This window comes from Parasteatoda tepidariorum, chromosome 8, assembly GCF_043381705.1.
Source record: "Parasteatoda tepidariorum isolate YZ-2023 chromosome 8, CAS_Ptep_4.0, whole genome shotgun sequence".
NCBI classification, from domain to species: domain Eukaryota; kingdom Metazoa; phylum Arthropoda; class Arachnida; order Araneae; family Theridiidae; genus Parasteatoda; species Parasteatoda tepidariorum.
Window position 1 is genome coordinate 18,092,364 of NC_092211.1, and position 18,176 is coordinate 18,110,539.

Here is an 18,176-nt window from a genome sequence, read left to right on the forward strand (position 1 = left end):
CCCACATCACACAACTTTAAACCCGTTTATAGGGCGGGTCACAATCACACACATAAGAGAAATGACATAGAGCACAAAGAGAGAAAGAAACATCCATGCCCTGAGCAGGATTTGAACCCGCGACCAGCGGCTCCGCAGTCAGGCATGCTAACCATTCGGCCTCCAGGTCGGCTTAATTTCACAAATATTAACCTGCTATAAGTCTAAATGGACCACAGGTTTTTGTGATTTTCACATAAAGATCTGGAATAACTACTCATTATTCCAGACTTTTACTAGACAGTTGGTATACTTAAAACTTCAACACAGTGCCTTTAATTTGCAAGTGATAATTTTCTGTTTTTCATTTAAGGGAACTGTTGGATTTGATGATTCATTTTGTGTTACATCCGAGTCTGTATTGCCTGCTCCAATACCTCCACCTCGAGTCAAGAAAAACGCTAAAAATAACAAGGCTAATACTGAAATGAACCATGAAACATCTCAAAGTGCTTCAAAAACTTCAGCCGACCTCATACAATTGGAGTCATTAGATGATGTCACTCTTTTCGATCCATTACAGGAGACTAATGCCAACGATAAAGATCTTTTGTCTTTCTTGGCGCCAAAATCCTCCTGTGACTCTAGGGTTATGGAGTTGAAAAACACAATTCAAAACTTATCCACAAGCTCTGGAAACCAAGTGGTTAATCAACCAGTTGGCTATATTCAAGTTCCTAGTTACTGTGCTCCAAGAGTTGCTCTACCACGCATCGTAGTACCTCCCTTCCCGGCGCAATCCCAGTATCGTCAACAGGTCATAAATTTTGTGCCAGCTCAGGCTAATTTACAAATGAATGGTGGCAGCAACTTTGAAAGCGCAGCAACTGAAGTGAAGCCACCGCTTCCACCGAAAATGAAGTCCTCCTCAAAGTTTTTTGTAGATGGTAGCAATGTGTTGAGCGATGCTGAAAGGAGTTTGTTGGACGATTATGGACTGAGTAATTCACCTTTATTCAATAAAAGTGCATCTTCAAGCACAGAGAAAACACAAAAGGTAAGCTCCATTCTTGATTCCAGCTTGAAAGCATTAGACCCCCTTGCCAACGTACTGAAGAAGAGTCCGAAAACCAAACACAAAGAAATTAAAGCGCAGCCTACATGGCAAAAATTTACTTGAAGTTGGTTTATTATGCAATAATTGAAAAGTGATATGTTAGTTGCTTTCTGCATGAAGGAATTAGACGTTTTTACAACTGTTCTGAATAAAAGCCCAAAAACAAGAAGAAATATAAACTCGACTAACATAGCAAAAATTTACTTGAAATTAATTTGTTGTGCAATAATTGAAAGGAAGAGGCAATATTTAACTTGCCTTCAGGTTGAAAGAATTGGGCCTTTTTTCCCCTGTTCTGAATAGGAATCCAACACGCAAAGAAATAAAAAAAAACTCAGCTAGCATGGCAAAAATTTGCTTGAAGTTGATTTTCTGTGCAATAATTCGAAAGGAGAGGGCAATGTGTAAATATATTTGAACTTGTAAAAAGAAAATGTGCATTGCTTGTAAAGTCAAAGTATCTTTTTGGACGTTGCTGTAAAGCAGCGTCATTTTCTCTTTGCTCATTGAGATTACATTTGTATGATTGTTAAATAAGCAATCGAGGCAGGTTCGTACAACAACGGATTTATGTTCTCTACTATGCAAGAAGTGTATATTATGAGATGTTTATATATGTGGACTAGCACTTATTTGTGTAAATTTCTTTTTATCTTATGACATTTATTTGTATATGTTACTTTGTTTTGTTTTCTAAAATTTATAATATATGTTATTTGTTTCATCCTGCAGTTTTTTTTTTATTATCAAGTTATTTAAAAAAAACTTTGAAACTATGTTTCTTTACAGTATATGAAATATATATATAAAAGAGAAACTTCCATTTATTTTTGCTGATAGGCCTAACAGTTAAGGTTTAAAAAAAGTTGCAAAGTATTTCAAGAGTATTAAATTTTACACTTATACCCATTACATTTATTTCTCTTGTACTGTTATGTTTTGAAGGCTTACTAGATGATAATTTTTTTAAATATTTTTTTTGTGTTTATTTCATACATTAAAATGAGTTTTGATTTTGTTGAGTTAGATTTAATTATCTTTTTTTCTCTTGCTTTTTACTATTTAAAAAAAAAATATATATATATATATATATATATTATGTCAAAAATATTTTGAAGAAAGAAATTTGATAAACTGTTAGCTTAAATTTTTAGTCACAATTTTTTAAAATGAACTCTATTAGTTAATTATGCATTTAATGTAAGATTAAGTTTCCACTTATGCAGGGCTCCCATATGTCAGGGAAAACCTGGAATTGTCAGGGAATTTTTTAATGTAAAAAGCGTCGAATATACAGATAAGCTTGCATTTTTTTTTTCGAAAATTCTGTAAAATAACCAGTCTTAGAAATGTCAGTATCAGTAACCAGTTATTGAAATTCAATTTAAATAATTCTAACATCCATTACTGTTGTTTGCTGTAAAAATTCTGCATTTTAGGAAATCTTTCCATGTTTCCATCCAGATTCAATCATTTTTTCTTTTTTGCTCACAAAATCTAATATATGACATTGCTAATAAAAATATTAACTATATCAAAATTTTGCAAAATTATAGAATATATTTTCACTAAACTAAATACATTTTAGTAACATCTAATCAAAAAGTATGTTTTGATGCTGTTTTTGGATCTTTTAATATATATTTATTTCATATAAAGTGCCATAAGTAAATCCAACTGAACAAAATATTATTCTTTTTTAGTTTTTTTATCTTGTACATTTTCATGTTTGCTATAGATATTGCTATATATAATACTTTTTATTCTGCCTTTAGAAATTTTGGAATTGAGCCTGCTTCAAAGTATTAAAAATAAACATGATTAATTTAAACAATCTCTAATATTTTTATTAAAAAGGGTAATGAAATAGGGGTTAGGACAGCTTGAGAAATGAACCCTTATATCCAAGTTTGAGTACTTTTGTAGTAGCTAGGTTTTAATTTTGTTCCTTTATTAAAAAATATTTCTTAACTACAGTAACAAAATTAAAAATAAAGTATCTCGTAGTCACAATTACATCACTTGGCTGAAATTAAACAATGAAATGAAATATGTAGGTAGAAAAAAATCTTTAATTACTGACTTTTGTGCTATCCATCTTTAAATTATTCCTGTTTTAAAATTATTCTTGTGCTTTGTATACTATACCCATCTTTTGCTAATGTACTTCCATTTAAAAAGAATCATATTCCTATTTTTAACCATTAAAAGTTTTTATTTTCTTTCTAGAATTGCAGAAAGTTTCCTTTATACGAATATCTATATTTTTTTAAAGAAAATAATAACTTTTTCATTTATATCATTTAGAATAAATTTCATTCATATGGTGAAAATGTATCAATATATGTTAGCTCTGCTTAGGGGGCAAAAAGCAAATTTTCCATCAGTTATTTTAGTGGAAAAATTTTGTTCTTCTTCAGCAGAGCAAAAAAATTTGGAATCTAATAAATATCACAAAAATCTTCCAATCAAATAACTTATGGTACTGGTTTTTCCCAACGTTATTTGATTGAAAGAGGCTTCTCATAACGAAAAGTTAATATAAACTTCTTGCTTTATTATCAACAGTTTTACATTACAGTTTAATCCTAATTATTTCTGATGCCTATTTAATAAACTTTCTCAATTTTCCAACATCCTAAACCAATAATCAAACGTATCTAATAGTTGTGACTTTATTTAAAATATTAAATTATTTTATGTTATTACAATATTTTCTCAAAAATTGAGAAGCGATAAAAATATCGTTAAATTAAATTTTTATTGTATTTTCAACTTGGTGTAACAATTCGAAAAATTTCCTGAATAGGAATAAAAATTGTGTTATTATTATTAATGACATGAGTACTTATTTATGGTACTGTATTATTTTCAGATAATTGTACTTTGTTCTTTATAAATTAACCCATAATTTATTATTTGTACTCTTTAAAAAGTGGACCTGAAAAAAGTTCTATTGACAATTATATCTAAATTTTTCTATTCTTCTAAAGTATTCTATCTTACAATTTTCCGACTTCCCCTTGCCCCATAAAATTTGAGTTATGAAGGTACTTCAGTGCTTGAAAAATGTGCTGCATATTTCCATTTGCTCTAATTCAAATGCTTTGTGTCTATTATGATTTTTAGTTGTTTGTTAAATGTGCTTATGATATTTATATTGTTACATCATTTCTTCTTGAGACCTAAGATTTTACTGACTGCAGCAAATATTTGTCTTTAGTCATTAGAGAAAAAAATAAAAGTTTTTTTTTATTTGAATAGTCATATGTAAATTCTAATTTTCAACAATTTTATCAAACAACAAACAAGAATATTACGTATCTATATGCATTATGTGATAGTGCAACAAACACTATTAGGCTTCTAAATTATTATCTTTATATTATTATATGATAAGCAATAATGTAACCCTGTGTGTAAAGACATAATAATTTTTCAAATTATTTTTTTAAATTTTGCAATTAAAATTAGGCTAATAAAATACTGTTTATTTGCTATAAAATTTTTCCTTATAACTTTTTAGCAATCCTTTCTTGAAATTCACTAGAGTTTAATTTTGGAGGAAGTAATTGTGTGTCTATTTTTTTTTTAATTCAAACTTAAATTTGCTCTTTATATTTTTCAGATACAATAAAACCATGAGGCTGCTTAAGTTATATTGATTTACTAAATAACTATTCTAAACTTCACTTTTTAACAAATCTTTCATGAAATTCAAAACTGTGCAATTTAGGGTTAAATTATGTATGTTTCTTTCGAAGAATGAATTTTTTTTATTTTTTTTTGTTATTGATTTGCACATGCGAAGAAACTATCAGGCTCCTAAAATCTAGTTCTTGAAATTAAAATCAGAGGTGTCAAAGATTAGATCGATTGCAATTTTACACATTTGGAAAAATGTACAAGCCGAAAAATATTCTTTAGGTATTTATTTGTTCATGTAATTATAATCAACACCCAAAAGAGTTATATCTCTTAGGTTATCAATTGGTAACGAAGTGTTATCCATATGAATAAGCTGCTATTAAGTATGTTATCCATTGGAAACCAGCTGTTTTGCAGCATGTTATCCGTTGGAAATAAGCTACTACTATGCAATATGTTATCCAGTATGATCTAGGTCTCAAGAGGATGTATCAGTTTCTTTCTGTGATAATATCTGTAAATAAATTATTTTCTATAGTTCTGCATATTTGTTGAGAATTTTATTCCAGATTGAGTTTATTTATTGTTATCATTTGTTATTTGTACATTTTGTCTCTAACTTTGTATTTGATGAATATATAATTAAACTATATCATCTAGTCTTGTGCCATCATAAATATCTCCACTGTGATTATTTTTCAATTTAAAATCTCAAAACATCTATTTTTTTACTTTTTGAAAGTAGGTAATATCTTAGCCACTTGAAAAATTTGTTATAATATTTTTTTTTAATTCTACGTTACATATGGGTGCCACTCTTCAGTCCTGAGGACTGAAATTAGTCTTGAGAAAAGCGCAGTGGAATGATTTTCCGTCCTCCAATAAATATTTATTTTCAAGTTCAGCTTTAATTTACAAATTTAACTTTTTTTGAAAAATGTAATAATTATTTTATGTTAAAATAAATAAATAAATTATTACTATTTATGAAGACATTGTTTTCATAATTATTTCAAAATTATGATGCAATGATGTCGCACCACAATGAAAGAATGGGATTGATCGACTTTCAAGATCTGCTTATCTAAACAAAATATTGTTGAGTCTAAATCTGCTCGAGTTTGTATTTTTTTTTCCTGCAACATTTTGAGGTTGTTGGCAAAGTTAAACATGGTGCGTAGCCTTTTAAAAAAGTGCTTATAGATGCTTATTTTCTTTTTTTAAAAAGCCCTTAAAAGTGCTTTTTTCATGGGGTGTTTTTAAAAAGTGCTTAATTTTCCCTTTTCGGAAATGAATTTTTTTTCTTTACCATGTCGATTTTCGCTGCGTATCATGCAAAAGCGTGGTTTTCACATTGCTCTATTCAACGTTTTTACAATTCATTTAACTACAATCCTTTTTGGCGTATAACAATAGTCCGTAACGTATGATAGCGCCAATCATGTCACATATTTGATGAAATACTTGTAAGTCCACATGTGCTTCTACTGTGCTGGATTTGGTGAGATTCTTGCACTCATGTGCTACTCAGCTGCATTTTGCACGGTATTCTCAATTTCAGGCTTCATTTTCCACCCTCTGAAATCGAACAGAAAAATCTTTCTATCTTTTAATGGTGGCTAATATAATAAGGAAAAGAGTTTATCAGAAGCTAGTTTTTTTATCATGATCAAGTAAAGTCTTTGAAAATTAGTTTGCATTTTGTTAATGTATATGGAGCTTAAAAAGTACTTTAAATGTGCTTATTTTTGTTTAGAGATTTGGCTATGCACCCTATTAAATTAAGATTATTTTTTAAAATATCAAATTTATAGATCTATGATAAAGCATTACCAATAATGAAGTGTAAATATGCATTGCATGGCTCCAAAAAAGAAAGAAAAATCAATAGTGTATTTTAGCAATTAATGTTAAAAAAAAATTATGCTGGTTTTTTTTTTTTTTTTAAGAAATTTTTTTCTTGCCATAATATGTGGGCCATTCTCATGGAAAGTGGGCTATAAATTTCTGAAAAATTCTTCAAAATAGTGCTACATCGTGTTAATTGGTCAAGAAACATGTTTTGTCTTGAAACGCTTCTGGTGTGGTACCCCTGATTACAGGTTGATAAAAAAAAGTAATATAGTGCAGCTTTCAGGAGAACTTCTCCAGACCCAGCTCGCGTTCTGGTGGGTACTATGGTAACGAGGAAAAGTCACTTCGAATAGGGGTGTGGGATGAATAGTTTTGTCTTAATACTGACATATGTCGGCGTGAGTAAACCAATCGACACCTTCATTCCTCCATTTCACCCTCATTAGAGATGTGTTCTTCCTTGTTACCATAGCAGCGGACAGACCCAGACTTTTAGTCGAGGATCAAAGCCGCACTATAGGTCCTAGTAGTTGACAGACCCAAACTTTTAGTCGAGGAGTTCTCGTCAAAGCCTCACTATAGGTCCTAGTAGTTTTGTCATTAGAAAATAATTAGATTACCTTCATCGAGTTATCATTGTCATTTACTCTGATAAAATCGTATATAAGGGTATTTTTGTAAAATACATGAACGCTGGTGGTTCTACAATGCCACCCTTTTTTCAAGAATTGAAAATTTAAAAACAAATTGCACATTGGAAGTCTATAAATAATATTTAAGTGAAGGAAAAACATCTGAGGAATCACTATTGAGGTGAGCGAGATTAAACAACTCAAAACCAGTAATGCTGCTGTAAAAAAATAGAAGGTACTATCCTTTCAAACTCTCCTAAATTTCTTCTGGCAATCAAGCTAGTTTAGCTGTTTTTTATTTTGACTTCCATATGGATTTATCATATTTTTGTAATGTTTTTTTTGCTGAAAAAGAGCAGCTATGGAAATTTTCAAAATTTATGAAGTGATAGAATTGAGATTTGTGCGGCATACTTGCCGTTTAGATATTACTAGCCCAACACAAGCCAATTGCTATTAGAGCTGGACTCTATTAATGACGATTTTAAAACAATTAGAATACTGAACTATTTATTAAGATCTTGCTGCACGATGAAGTACAATGCATGGGAGAAATGTTCTTCAAAAGAATAATGATGGTGATGTTTGTGTTTTTTTTTNTTTTTTGTGCATCATATAGGCTGATCAATGAACCATAAATTGTAGGATTTCCATTTAAGGGGACACAGGACCTTTCAAATGAAAATTTATGAAAACTTGTTTTTTAATTTAATTTTACCATTATGAACATAATTTATTTATTTTTTAGCATATTTTAGGAAATAGGCCAAGTAAAAACAATTTTGGTCAAAAATTTTTTTAAAATTTAATAAAATATGAAAATTTTAAAAAATACGAAAATTGTCCCTTGCGCCTGAAATTTCATCTAAATAATTTAAAATTTTTTCTATAGATAGATAATGATGATATAAAGACTCTCTAGCATCAGTTATTGTTTCACTTCATTAGGTTTTGAGAAAAAAAATTTTTCTTAGTTCCGACGCTTTTTTTTCGAAAATTTTCATTTCCTCCTACAGTTAAAGTTGTATAAAAAACTTTATAATTAATATTTCGTGAAAACAATGCTACATTGTCTTTATAACAGTCATATGAAGCATATGAAAAATTTTCAGGCAAAATTTTCAATTATTCAGACACAAGGGACANTTTTTTTTCCCCTTCCCGCTTAAGGGAGATGATTACAAAACACCCAGTTTATTTAAACTCTAAAAAATTTCTGTGACTGACCCAAATCTGGCAAATATTGACATTTTTCTGTGAATATTGTGCTCACCTATTTCTTTGGTGTATGTCAAAATATGCGTGAAGTATTTATTTATCTCTCACTAACTTGCAAACATCAACAACTAGCATGTGCTGGTGTCAAAGTTGTAAATGAGGAGAAATCGTAGTATTTTATTTATTTATTTAACATTCATCGTCAGTGAATCGAAGTGGAAATGATAGTGTTTAGCCAATATTTTAGAAATACGACAAAGTGAAATCTGATATTCCCTAATTCTGGCAGGGTTTTTGTCAGTGCACCCTATTTTTCCTCTATATTTCTATTACCCCCCTTTTAAGTATTTAGTCCTTAAAATTCATATTTTCTATCCAGTATGCCCTGAAATTTTTTTTACTCACGGTATCCACAGGAAAAGGAATTTTATCAATATGGAAAAATCGGGGAATTTAATTAAAATATTCGAAAAGTCAGGGAAAATAATTTGAGTACACGAACATTTTTTCTTGTAATAATATTTTTTTTAATGCTTTGTAGTTCAATTTATGAACATTATTATGAATTCAGTATAAAATATAATTGAAAAATTATTAATAAAATTTATGACACCGGTTACGAAAATCAGGGAAATTTGATAAAATCAATCCAGCAAAGTAAGGCTATTTTTTTTTCTGAGTGTGACAATGCTGTTATTTTTATTAATTTTTTTCCTATCATTTTGGATGTTTTTTCACTATAATTGTGTATGTTTTCTAACTTTAAGGATTTTCCCAAGCATAGTTTTTATAGGATGAGAAAATTATTAAACTTCAGTCTGGCAATTTACTATAGCGCATTTGCGTCCCCTTACAGTCGGGCTAACTGTGAGGGTTCTTCGTGGTTTTCCTCTCCATATTACGCAAATGCTTGTTGGTTCCATCAAAAATGCCCTCCAGGAAGGCTTGTTTGGAGTTCTTTTGTTCAGAATTGCAAGGGTACGGAGTTGAAAATTGATAGTGGTAAACAAATAAATGGGTCCCCTATTCTACGCTAGTCATTAAAGAAAATGCAATAACAATTTACTTGAATATAAGGCGAAATTCCGAAGTGGCATTTTTTACTAACAAATTTAGCTGTTGATCATATTATTTATAAAACTATACAAAATACAAAACAAAAACATTATACAAAAGTATTATTAAATATGTATTAATTTTTTTTATGTAATAAATAATTATTGCTTTAAAGACGTGTAACTGGAGGATTTTAATAGCTTTTTTTTCCAAAAATAAATAAAATATAAATCATTATATAGAAAATTAAATGAATAAAGGCCAGAAATATAAAAGTGACATCACTTTATGGAGAATGACCCATAATATTCACCTAACTATCAAAAATTCCAAACTTTTGTTTCGATAATTTCGTCAAAAAATATGAATAAAAATACTAGAATAACAGGCTCTATTTTTATTAAATACTGATTGAGAGACTGTCCTACAATTCACACGATTCGAAAGATACTGCCTTGTGGAATAAATATCCAGCATGGGTTTATTTATGAAAATTAAATAAACAGGTTAAAAGCATATTTAGATTCTTCCCCTTTTGCCTCCACCCCTATGACAATTTAGAAGACGCTACACCACTGCTGAAATCTTTAAATTAATTGTCCTGGTAAAATTATGAGCAATTTTAACACAATAATAAAACTTCCGAGAATACCAAGCCTGTTCACACGTCTCGTAAACATAAGCGGAAAGATACACCGGAAGTTTTCAAAATTACGTTCCGATTTTATAATTTTTGTTTATTGTTTACACTCATAAACAATCCATATTGTGTACAAATTTGGTGCGACGATTAAAAGGTGTTAATTTGATTCTTGCTTCTGTTGCGGTTGAATCATATATTATAGTATCGTGTGAGTTGGAGGATTAATTTGCACTACAGATAATTGAACTTGAAAGAACTTTTCATGTCAAGTTCCGTTCCACCTCCATTGGCAATTTAAAGTTTAGAGGAAAGCAAGTTCAGGTAAACCATGAAGTTTCAAGCGTTGATTTTTTTTTCTGGCAAAATATGAAAATGCAAATCAATTATGGCAGGATTACTTAGGTTACGCAGTAAGGAAACAGTACTGCAATAATAATATGTTTGAATTTCGATATTTTGTGAGTATTTTTTGAATATAGCGCATATTATATGTATTACACCACTTTCAAGAATGATTTTTGTCGAATGTTTTTGTGTTAAAAAGCATGGATTTTGAGCTTTATCTTGTGATGTATAGTGTTCTGCATACCACCCTTAATATATATTTTTAAAATTTTTGTAAAATGTTTGGTCAAAAACATACACATTAAGACTATTTAAAAGCGTAAGAAACGAAACTTTTGTGAGGATTTTTTTCAATATAGTGCATATCATATATATTGCACCACTTTCGAGAATGATTCTTGTCGAAAATTTTTGTTACAAAAAGCATGGAATTTTGCGTTTTATCTTATGATATCTAGTGTTCTGCATACCACCCTTAATGTATATTTTTGAAACCCTTGTAAAATATTAGGTCAAAAATATGCACATCAAGAATATTCAAACGCGAAAGAAACGAAAACTTTAATCTGTCCAATTTCTACTGAGAAAAACGGGATATAAAACAGCAAAACCTGTTTGATACACCAATTTGAATTTGGTGGAATTTTTAATAATCCCCTTTCAAGATATTCCTTACTTCCGGAAATCAAATAGATTTTTATATTTTCAGACCTCAGTGATAATTCATTGGATTTCAATTATTTTTTTTTTCTTTCTACATTAGCGTATTAAGTTTTTGATCAATCTGAGAAAAGCAACTGAACCTCCATGGATGCTTTTTATTTATTTATTTTTAAAAAATTTTTAATATTATTTTTTTTCCATTGTTCCTAATTGTATCAACATATATCTCACACATGATTTCAAAATTTTTAATCTTCTTTCTATTTAATTGTAAATGTAAAACTTCTTGTGGAAAAATTTTAACCTTTGTACGCAGTTAAGTTGAATATTTTTCTTATTTCGAATCATGTAAGAACAAATTCAACAAAAATAAATGTCAATATTAAACTAATAGTATATATTAGTAAATCACAATTACGACTCGGTAAATAAATATGCTAAACCTATGCTCATTTTATTATACTTATTTTACTATATTTCATATAAACAATCAATAATATTGAGTTTGGTCAAATACTTAAGCACGTTAGTGTATATTTTGGTATTTTTGATCACCAATGTGCAAATCTCTTATAACTATATATATATATGTTACGCTTTGAAAGCCTAAACATTGTAAGTTCGTAGTGTGGCCGGTGCTTCTTGAAAAAGATACAGGAAAATACAGGAATCATAANGACAACTTATATAACTGCCCAATCTTCTTATGTTAAGATTTAGGTATGTTAAAGTTCCTATGTTATAAGTTTTAAATCGGAAAAAATATTTGAAGATGTCAAGTTCCGAAAATGAAAACAATTGCCACATTATTAAAAAAATTTATAATTTTAAGAAAAAATATCATCAAAATTGCATAACAATTCCTGACTAGTTCAGATCAAAACTATTAATGTTGATATCAGAATGATGTTTCATATTAAAATTTTCTTTAGAAACCTTTTGTGGCCATATAATTTTTTTAATGACACTTCCTCAAGTATAAACCACATTTTATCTTGAAATCGCTGACAAACATTACCTAACTTTTTGTGGTAATTAAAAAAAAAATTCTTTTTTCATTTTTCTAGGTCGTTGCAAAAATCACAAAAAGAAAAGAAAACCTTTTCAACCTTTGCTTAATACTACATTAACGACAATTTCTATTTTAAAACCAGATACAGACGTTGTCAATCAATAATTTGAATAAATGTTGTCTTATACTTCCCTTCAGAACGATGAATAACTGTCAAATTATGACTGACAGATATAATACCACCATCCCAGAAGATTCCTTATTAAAAGCTCTAATTTTCCCTCTTCAGAAATATTGTCCTGTTTATAAGTATAAACAGGTAAAAACATAATGAGGAAATATAAATGCGCTACTTCACAAATCCTTTATTTAAGACACTATGACAAGATAATATATTAAAAGTCCTTGGCTTTGATTCGCAAGCAACAAAAAAAAAGTATCCACTATTATCTGTGAACACATCCAATATTGAAGATAAACTATTAGAAGACTTGAGCGTGAATTGAATGATTTGGCTGTTGTTTGGCGACTGAAAGGTACGATTTTGAAATGAAAATGTCAACTTCACGGCGCGTTTTGATTGACATTTGAGAGATGGAGAAAGATCATACTCATTAGGTTTTCAAATGGACATCGCAGCTGTTTGTTTCCAAATGTGATTTGGAATATTAAAGAATTAAAGAAACTCAGCGTGTATTCATTTATTTGCCATTTGGCGTGTATCTTTTTAATGAAGTTTTTTCTTTCTTATAAAGGTATAATTAATGATTTGGAAGGAATCGTAAACTTCTAGATACAGGAGGAAAAAACTTGCATTTTGATATGTATAAGTAACTGATTTAATAATTACTCCTGATATTGTGAGCAATACAGGATGTATTAAAGGAAATTATGATGTTTAAAAATGGTCTAAGATGTTGTCCGTTTGATATAAAGATAATTTTTTCGCTTACAGAAAAGATTTTCTGATGTCTATGATTTAAGCAAATTAACTTTTTGATGGGTTAATTTTTTTCAAACCAAAACGAATTACATGTTGTAAAAAAATATTCAATACCGCATTTATTAATTTTTACCTATATGTTTGTAAAATTAATTTTAAAAATTGTTTTTGAAAATAATTCTTAACAAGTACACTTTCAGAAAAATGGATTGAAGGTTGAAGCATATTATTTGCTGCTTGATCCGGTGCAAATCTGTTACAATCTACATGTGGCCGTTTAATTTGAAGCATATTACGGTGAAAATCTGTTGCAACATCAATAATGTGTTAAATTGTAAAAGTTTCTAATCAAGGTTATCAATATTAGGCTGCAGTTCTTTTGCTACTATGATAAGGTGTTAAATTGAACCAGATTTTCATTCATATTAAACCAAATATGGTGTAAATCTGTTTCAACCTGGATATGGTGTAAAATTTAACCAGACTACCATTCAAGTTGAACAATATTACGGCGCAAATCTGTTGCAACTATGCTAAGTTGTAAATTTGAAACAATCAAGTTAAGCCATGCTAGAGTTTGAATTTGTTGCAACCTTGATAAGGTGTTAAACTGAATCATTTTTCTGTTCAAACTGAACCGTAATATGGTGCAAATTCATAAGGTGTTAAACAAGGTTTTCACTCAAGTTGAATCATAATACGGTGAAAATTGAACCAGGTTTCCGTCAAGTTAAACTATAATAAGGTGCAAAGCAGGTGCAAGATGTTAAATTGCACTAGATTTTCGTTCAAATTGAACCATAATACAGCGGAAATCTGTTATCTCATTGATAAGGTGTTACATTGAATTATGTTTTCGCTCAAGTTAAACCATAATATGATCAAATTGATAAGGTGTTAAATTGTACCAGGTTTCTACTTATGTTAAATTATAATACAATGTTATCAAAATCAATGGTTTCATTTAACACCTTATTCAGACAAGTTTAAACGATATTATGGTTCAACACACTTCGGAATATCTAACTTATTTGAAGAAAGCTTTTTTTTGAGGAGCTAGAATAATTATTCAAGTTTAATTATTCTACTAGAATAGCTAGAATAATTATTCTACTTAAGTTTCATATTGAATCTAATGAAATCATAACACGAGATAATAAACAATGGGATACCTACAAGTGACATAGTGTGGGTATCTCGACCCTGATTGGTTGTTGAAACTCGGCATTTGTTTACGCTAGCAACTATTCTTTCCATTCTATTTCGAGTAAGCCAAGCCCGTCAAGTATCAATTCTCACAATACTTGATCCAGGAGTTTTAAATTTCGAAGCTACGGAACATTAGTAGTCGCAAACTCAAAAAATCGGCTGTTCAACGACGGTTATAAAATAAAATTTTGAAAAAAACTTATTCCGTTCGGGAGGGATGTTTTCATATTGATTTAACATTAGCCATTGTTATGAATTGAACTGCATTCGATTTTATTTCTCAAATCTTTAAAAGATAATACCAGAGATGTTTGCTAGCTTACAGTTCTATAATCAATCAAAAATTGCTCACTCTTTAATTTTAATAATTATTTTCTTTCAAGAGCTCACTGATCATCTAGGACGGCATGTGAGACTACGTCACCGAATTAGTGTTTCTAAAGCAATCTGCAATCACGCGTTTTGTTTATAATTGTGTTTTTAAAGCACGTTTCTGAAAAAGTAAAAATGAAAGCAAATTTTATGACAAACGGTACTTAGTCGTTCAGAGAAACAGTAGAATAATAACCATACTAATGCTGACACTAGTGATGACTAATTTATTTTGGTAAGTAGTAATATTAGAATTATAGTAATAAGTACTGTTTTTAGTAGATATCAATATAATATAGGTACTATACTGTAGATATTGACGTAACAATTTTTTACCGGAGAAAATTGCTGGTTGTGGTAAAATTTGATTTATGAGTTGGCCTCGAGCAACAGTATCATGACAAATGATGCTGATTACAGTTAATCTTTATTTTAATGGAATGAACTTCTAAAAAATTTTATTTTTGCTTAATCTAATAATGTAAAGCCGCCGGGAAGGGTAATATTAATTCTGTGCTTTATTAATTGTCTCGATACATGAGTTTCAGTTTTGTGCATGAGTTCGTAGTGTTGTTTAGTACTAATTTATTGATTATTACCATTTTTTGCTCTCCGCACGAAGAATAGGCACTTAACTTCGAATTTTATAAATTATATTTAAATAGTGAAGGAAAACTATGAGTCCATAGCCCAATTAGGAGTTAAACCTAATATCACAGCGTGCTGTTATACACATGTGATTAGAGTAGCCTTATTGTTTCGGTAGCAAAAACGTACGAATCCAACTTTTACTCCACACTTTTCCGAAAGCTCAGATCCGATTTTAATTTTCTTCTCAATTAAAAGTTGCACCGAATCCCTGGAAAGTAGCGATTTCATCTTTTTTGTAATGTAATATAAGAACGTTTTGTAATTAATAATGTAATTATTATTCTAATACAACAAAACCTCAACCTTTAGCTTCTACCTACTCTATTTATCTAATAAGCAGTTTTATATAAGCTTTTATCTTTACTTATACGCAATACAAACCTCAATCAAAGTTTTAGAAACGACATTTCAATTTATTTCTGATAAAAATGTGACAAAAATTAGCTATATGCATTTTCGAAATAAAAGACCAAAACCTTTATAATTTTTTATTGGATTTTCACGTACCAAGTTCGCCAAGTTCAAACTAAATTCGCCAAAGAAAAGAAAAAATTCACAATTTAATTGCCTCACACTTAAAGAAAAACGATGACTTTAAACTATATATATCATCTTGCTGTGGAGAATAATCTGCGCCTTAGAACGGACTTAAATATTTTTAAAAAATCTCAAATTTGGCGACATTTTTTCACCTAGATTAAAATGATCAAAATCGTTGTCTTATTCTTAGTTTTCGCAAATTTTTTATGAGCCCAGATAATGCAGCATTGGAGTAAGTTTTCAAATATTAAAAAATTGGACCACAAACGATTTTCGTTTTTAAGAAAAATGTGACTTTTCTCCGCATTGACTTCTTGCGCCATTTTGAAAATAAGCATACACAGCGCTGTAACGGTAATTTTATTTTATATTTTATTTTATAACTGTCGTTGAACAGCCGTCCCAATTTTTGGATTTACGACTACAAATATTCAACTCCGTAGCCTTGTAATTTTGAACCCAATCCAGAAGACAAGGGAACTCCTGGATCAAGCATTGGGAGAAGTTTTCCTTCGTGGAGAACTTTAAGATGGAACTAACTCGCATTTGCGTTACATGGAGAGGAAAACCACGAGAACCTCCCACGATTAGCCTGACGACAAAGTGACTCTAACCCATGAACCGTCTGCCACTGAGAATATTTCATGTCAGTACTGTGGTCGGTGCAAGCCGGATGCGGATTCATATCGACCAGCCATCGTGGGATTCAAACCCGGTTCACCTCATTGGAAGGCGAACACTCTATCCCCTGAGCCATCACGGCTCGTAACGGTAATTTTGAAGAAATCATGTATAGGAGTACAGTGCGCAAAATAAAAAATGGACCAACCTAAATACATTTTGATCTAATGATCGGATCTTTACCTTCTAGGACTCATTCTTAAAGGTTCGATGGGATGACCTCAAGTGTGCTAATTAATTAGTACAGGCGATATTTTAAGTTACGAAATCAGACACAAAAACGTACTTTCTCAATGTTAATTTTAAATTTTGCGTATTTCTCCATGTCTTGAGAGCTTTTTAAGCGAATTAAAAAAAATTTGAACACAATTATTAAATTTTGTTATCCAAATATAATTCCTTACAAGAAATATTTTAATAAATATTTATTATATTTTCTTATTTTATTTAATAATTGGGAAAAAAATTTGAATTCTAAACTATAAATTTTTTTTTCTTCATAATTTTAAAGAAGCTGTATTTTTAAAATTAGATTTCTCAGGACTTATACGACCGATTTCACTCAAATTATGTATTTCGCCGTGTATAATTGCATTCCTTAAAATGATGTAAAAAATTTTATACTTTACGACTCAAAATTTTTCAGCGATTTTTATATTTGTGTAAACAAAAATCTTAATTCGCTTAAGAAGTTCTCGACTTGGCGAAACACGCAAAAAATTTAAAAATTGACTTTAAAGGGGCCAAACTTTGAACAACTCTCCTGACCAAGTTATGGAGAGCATATTTCCCGGATTCCGGCTAGTCCCAATATTTTGAGGATCAGATATCCGAATCCGTTAAAAAAAATTATGTTTATTCAGAGAAAGTACGTTTTTGTGCTTGAATTTTTAACTTAAATTATCGTCTGCTTTAGTGAACTAGCATATTTGAAATCATGTCCTTGAACTTTTAAGATTGAGTCTTGGATCATTAGATCACGTGATCATCAGATCAAAAGTTAGTCAAGGTGGTTCGTTTTTAATTTTGCACTCTGTACATTAATTCCTAAGTTGTTGTTTTTTTCAGGAAAAAGGAAGTTGTTTTAGTATCAATAATTTTGAACCAACAGTTTAAGATAAAATTAATCCAACAGAGTATCTTATTTCCTGCCGTGCCACAGGTCCTAGGTTCGATCCTGAGGCCGGGCAAGGTTGACTCAGCTCCATTCAGTGGGTCGATAAATGAGTACAGAGCATGTTTGGGAACTAAACAAAGGAGGTTTCGCCTTCTCGCTGACCACCTAACCGGAACATGTGCTCTTGCATCCCAGCGCCAAAGGTCAAGAAAACTGAGATGAGTAGGCCTTGGCCCTCTATGGGCTGTCGTGCCACTGAGTTTAGTTTAGTACCTTATTTCAACTGCAGTCTTATATCATTAAACAAGCATTAAACTGATCCGAAATAGCCTGGTTGGTAGGACGCTGGACTCTCGTTCGTGAGAACAGGAGTTCGAATCCAGCCGGCCGATAACTCTCCGTGTAGTAAATTGTGACTGGAGCACGTTAAATCTGTCGGGTCACAAAGTGCTCCATCCTCCCATAACAAATTATATCTCTGGGAGTACTGAATTTC

General features: G+C 30.3%; 1 protein-coding gene across 1 annotated transcript in view; it reads left to right on the plus strand.

Annotated features, from left to right (window-relative positions):
• Window positions 1–1,429, plus strand: part of LOC107454200 (DENN domain-containing protein 1B) — a 41,705-nt gene extending 40,276 nt beyond the window's left edge. Inside the window, exon 22 of the mRNA XM_043043233.2 lies at window positions 353–1,429. Coding sequence (XP_042899167.1) covers window positions 353–1,159 — 807 coding nt within the window. The 3' untranslated portion in view covers window positions 1,160–1,429. The remainder of the gene's footprint in view (window positions 1–352) is intronic.
• Window positions 1,430–18,176: the final 16,747 nt, after the last annotated feature.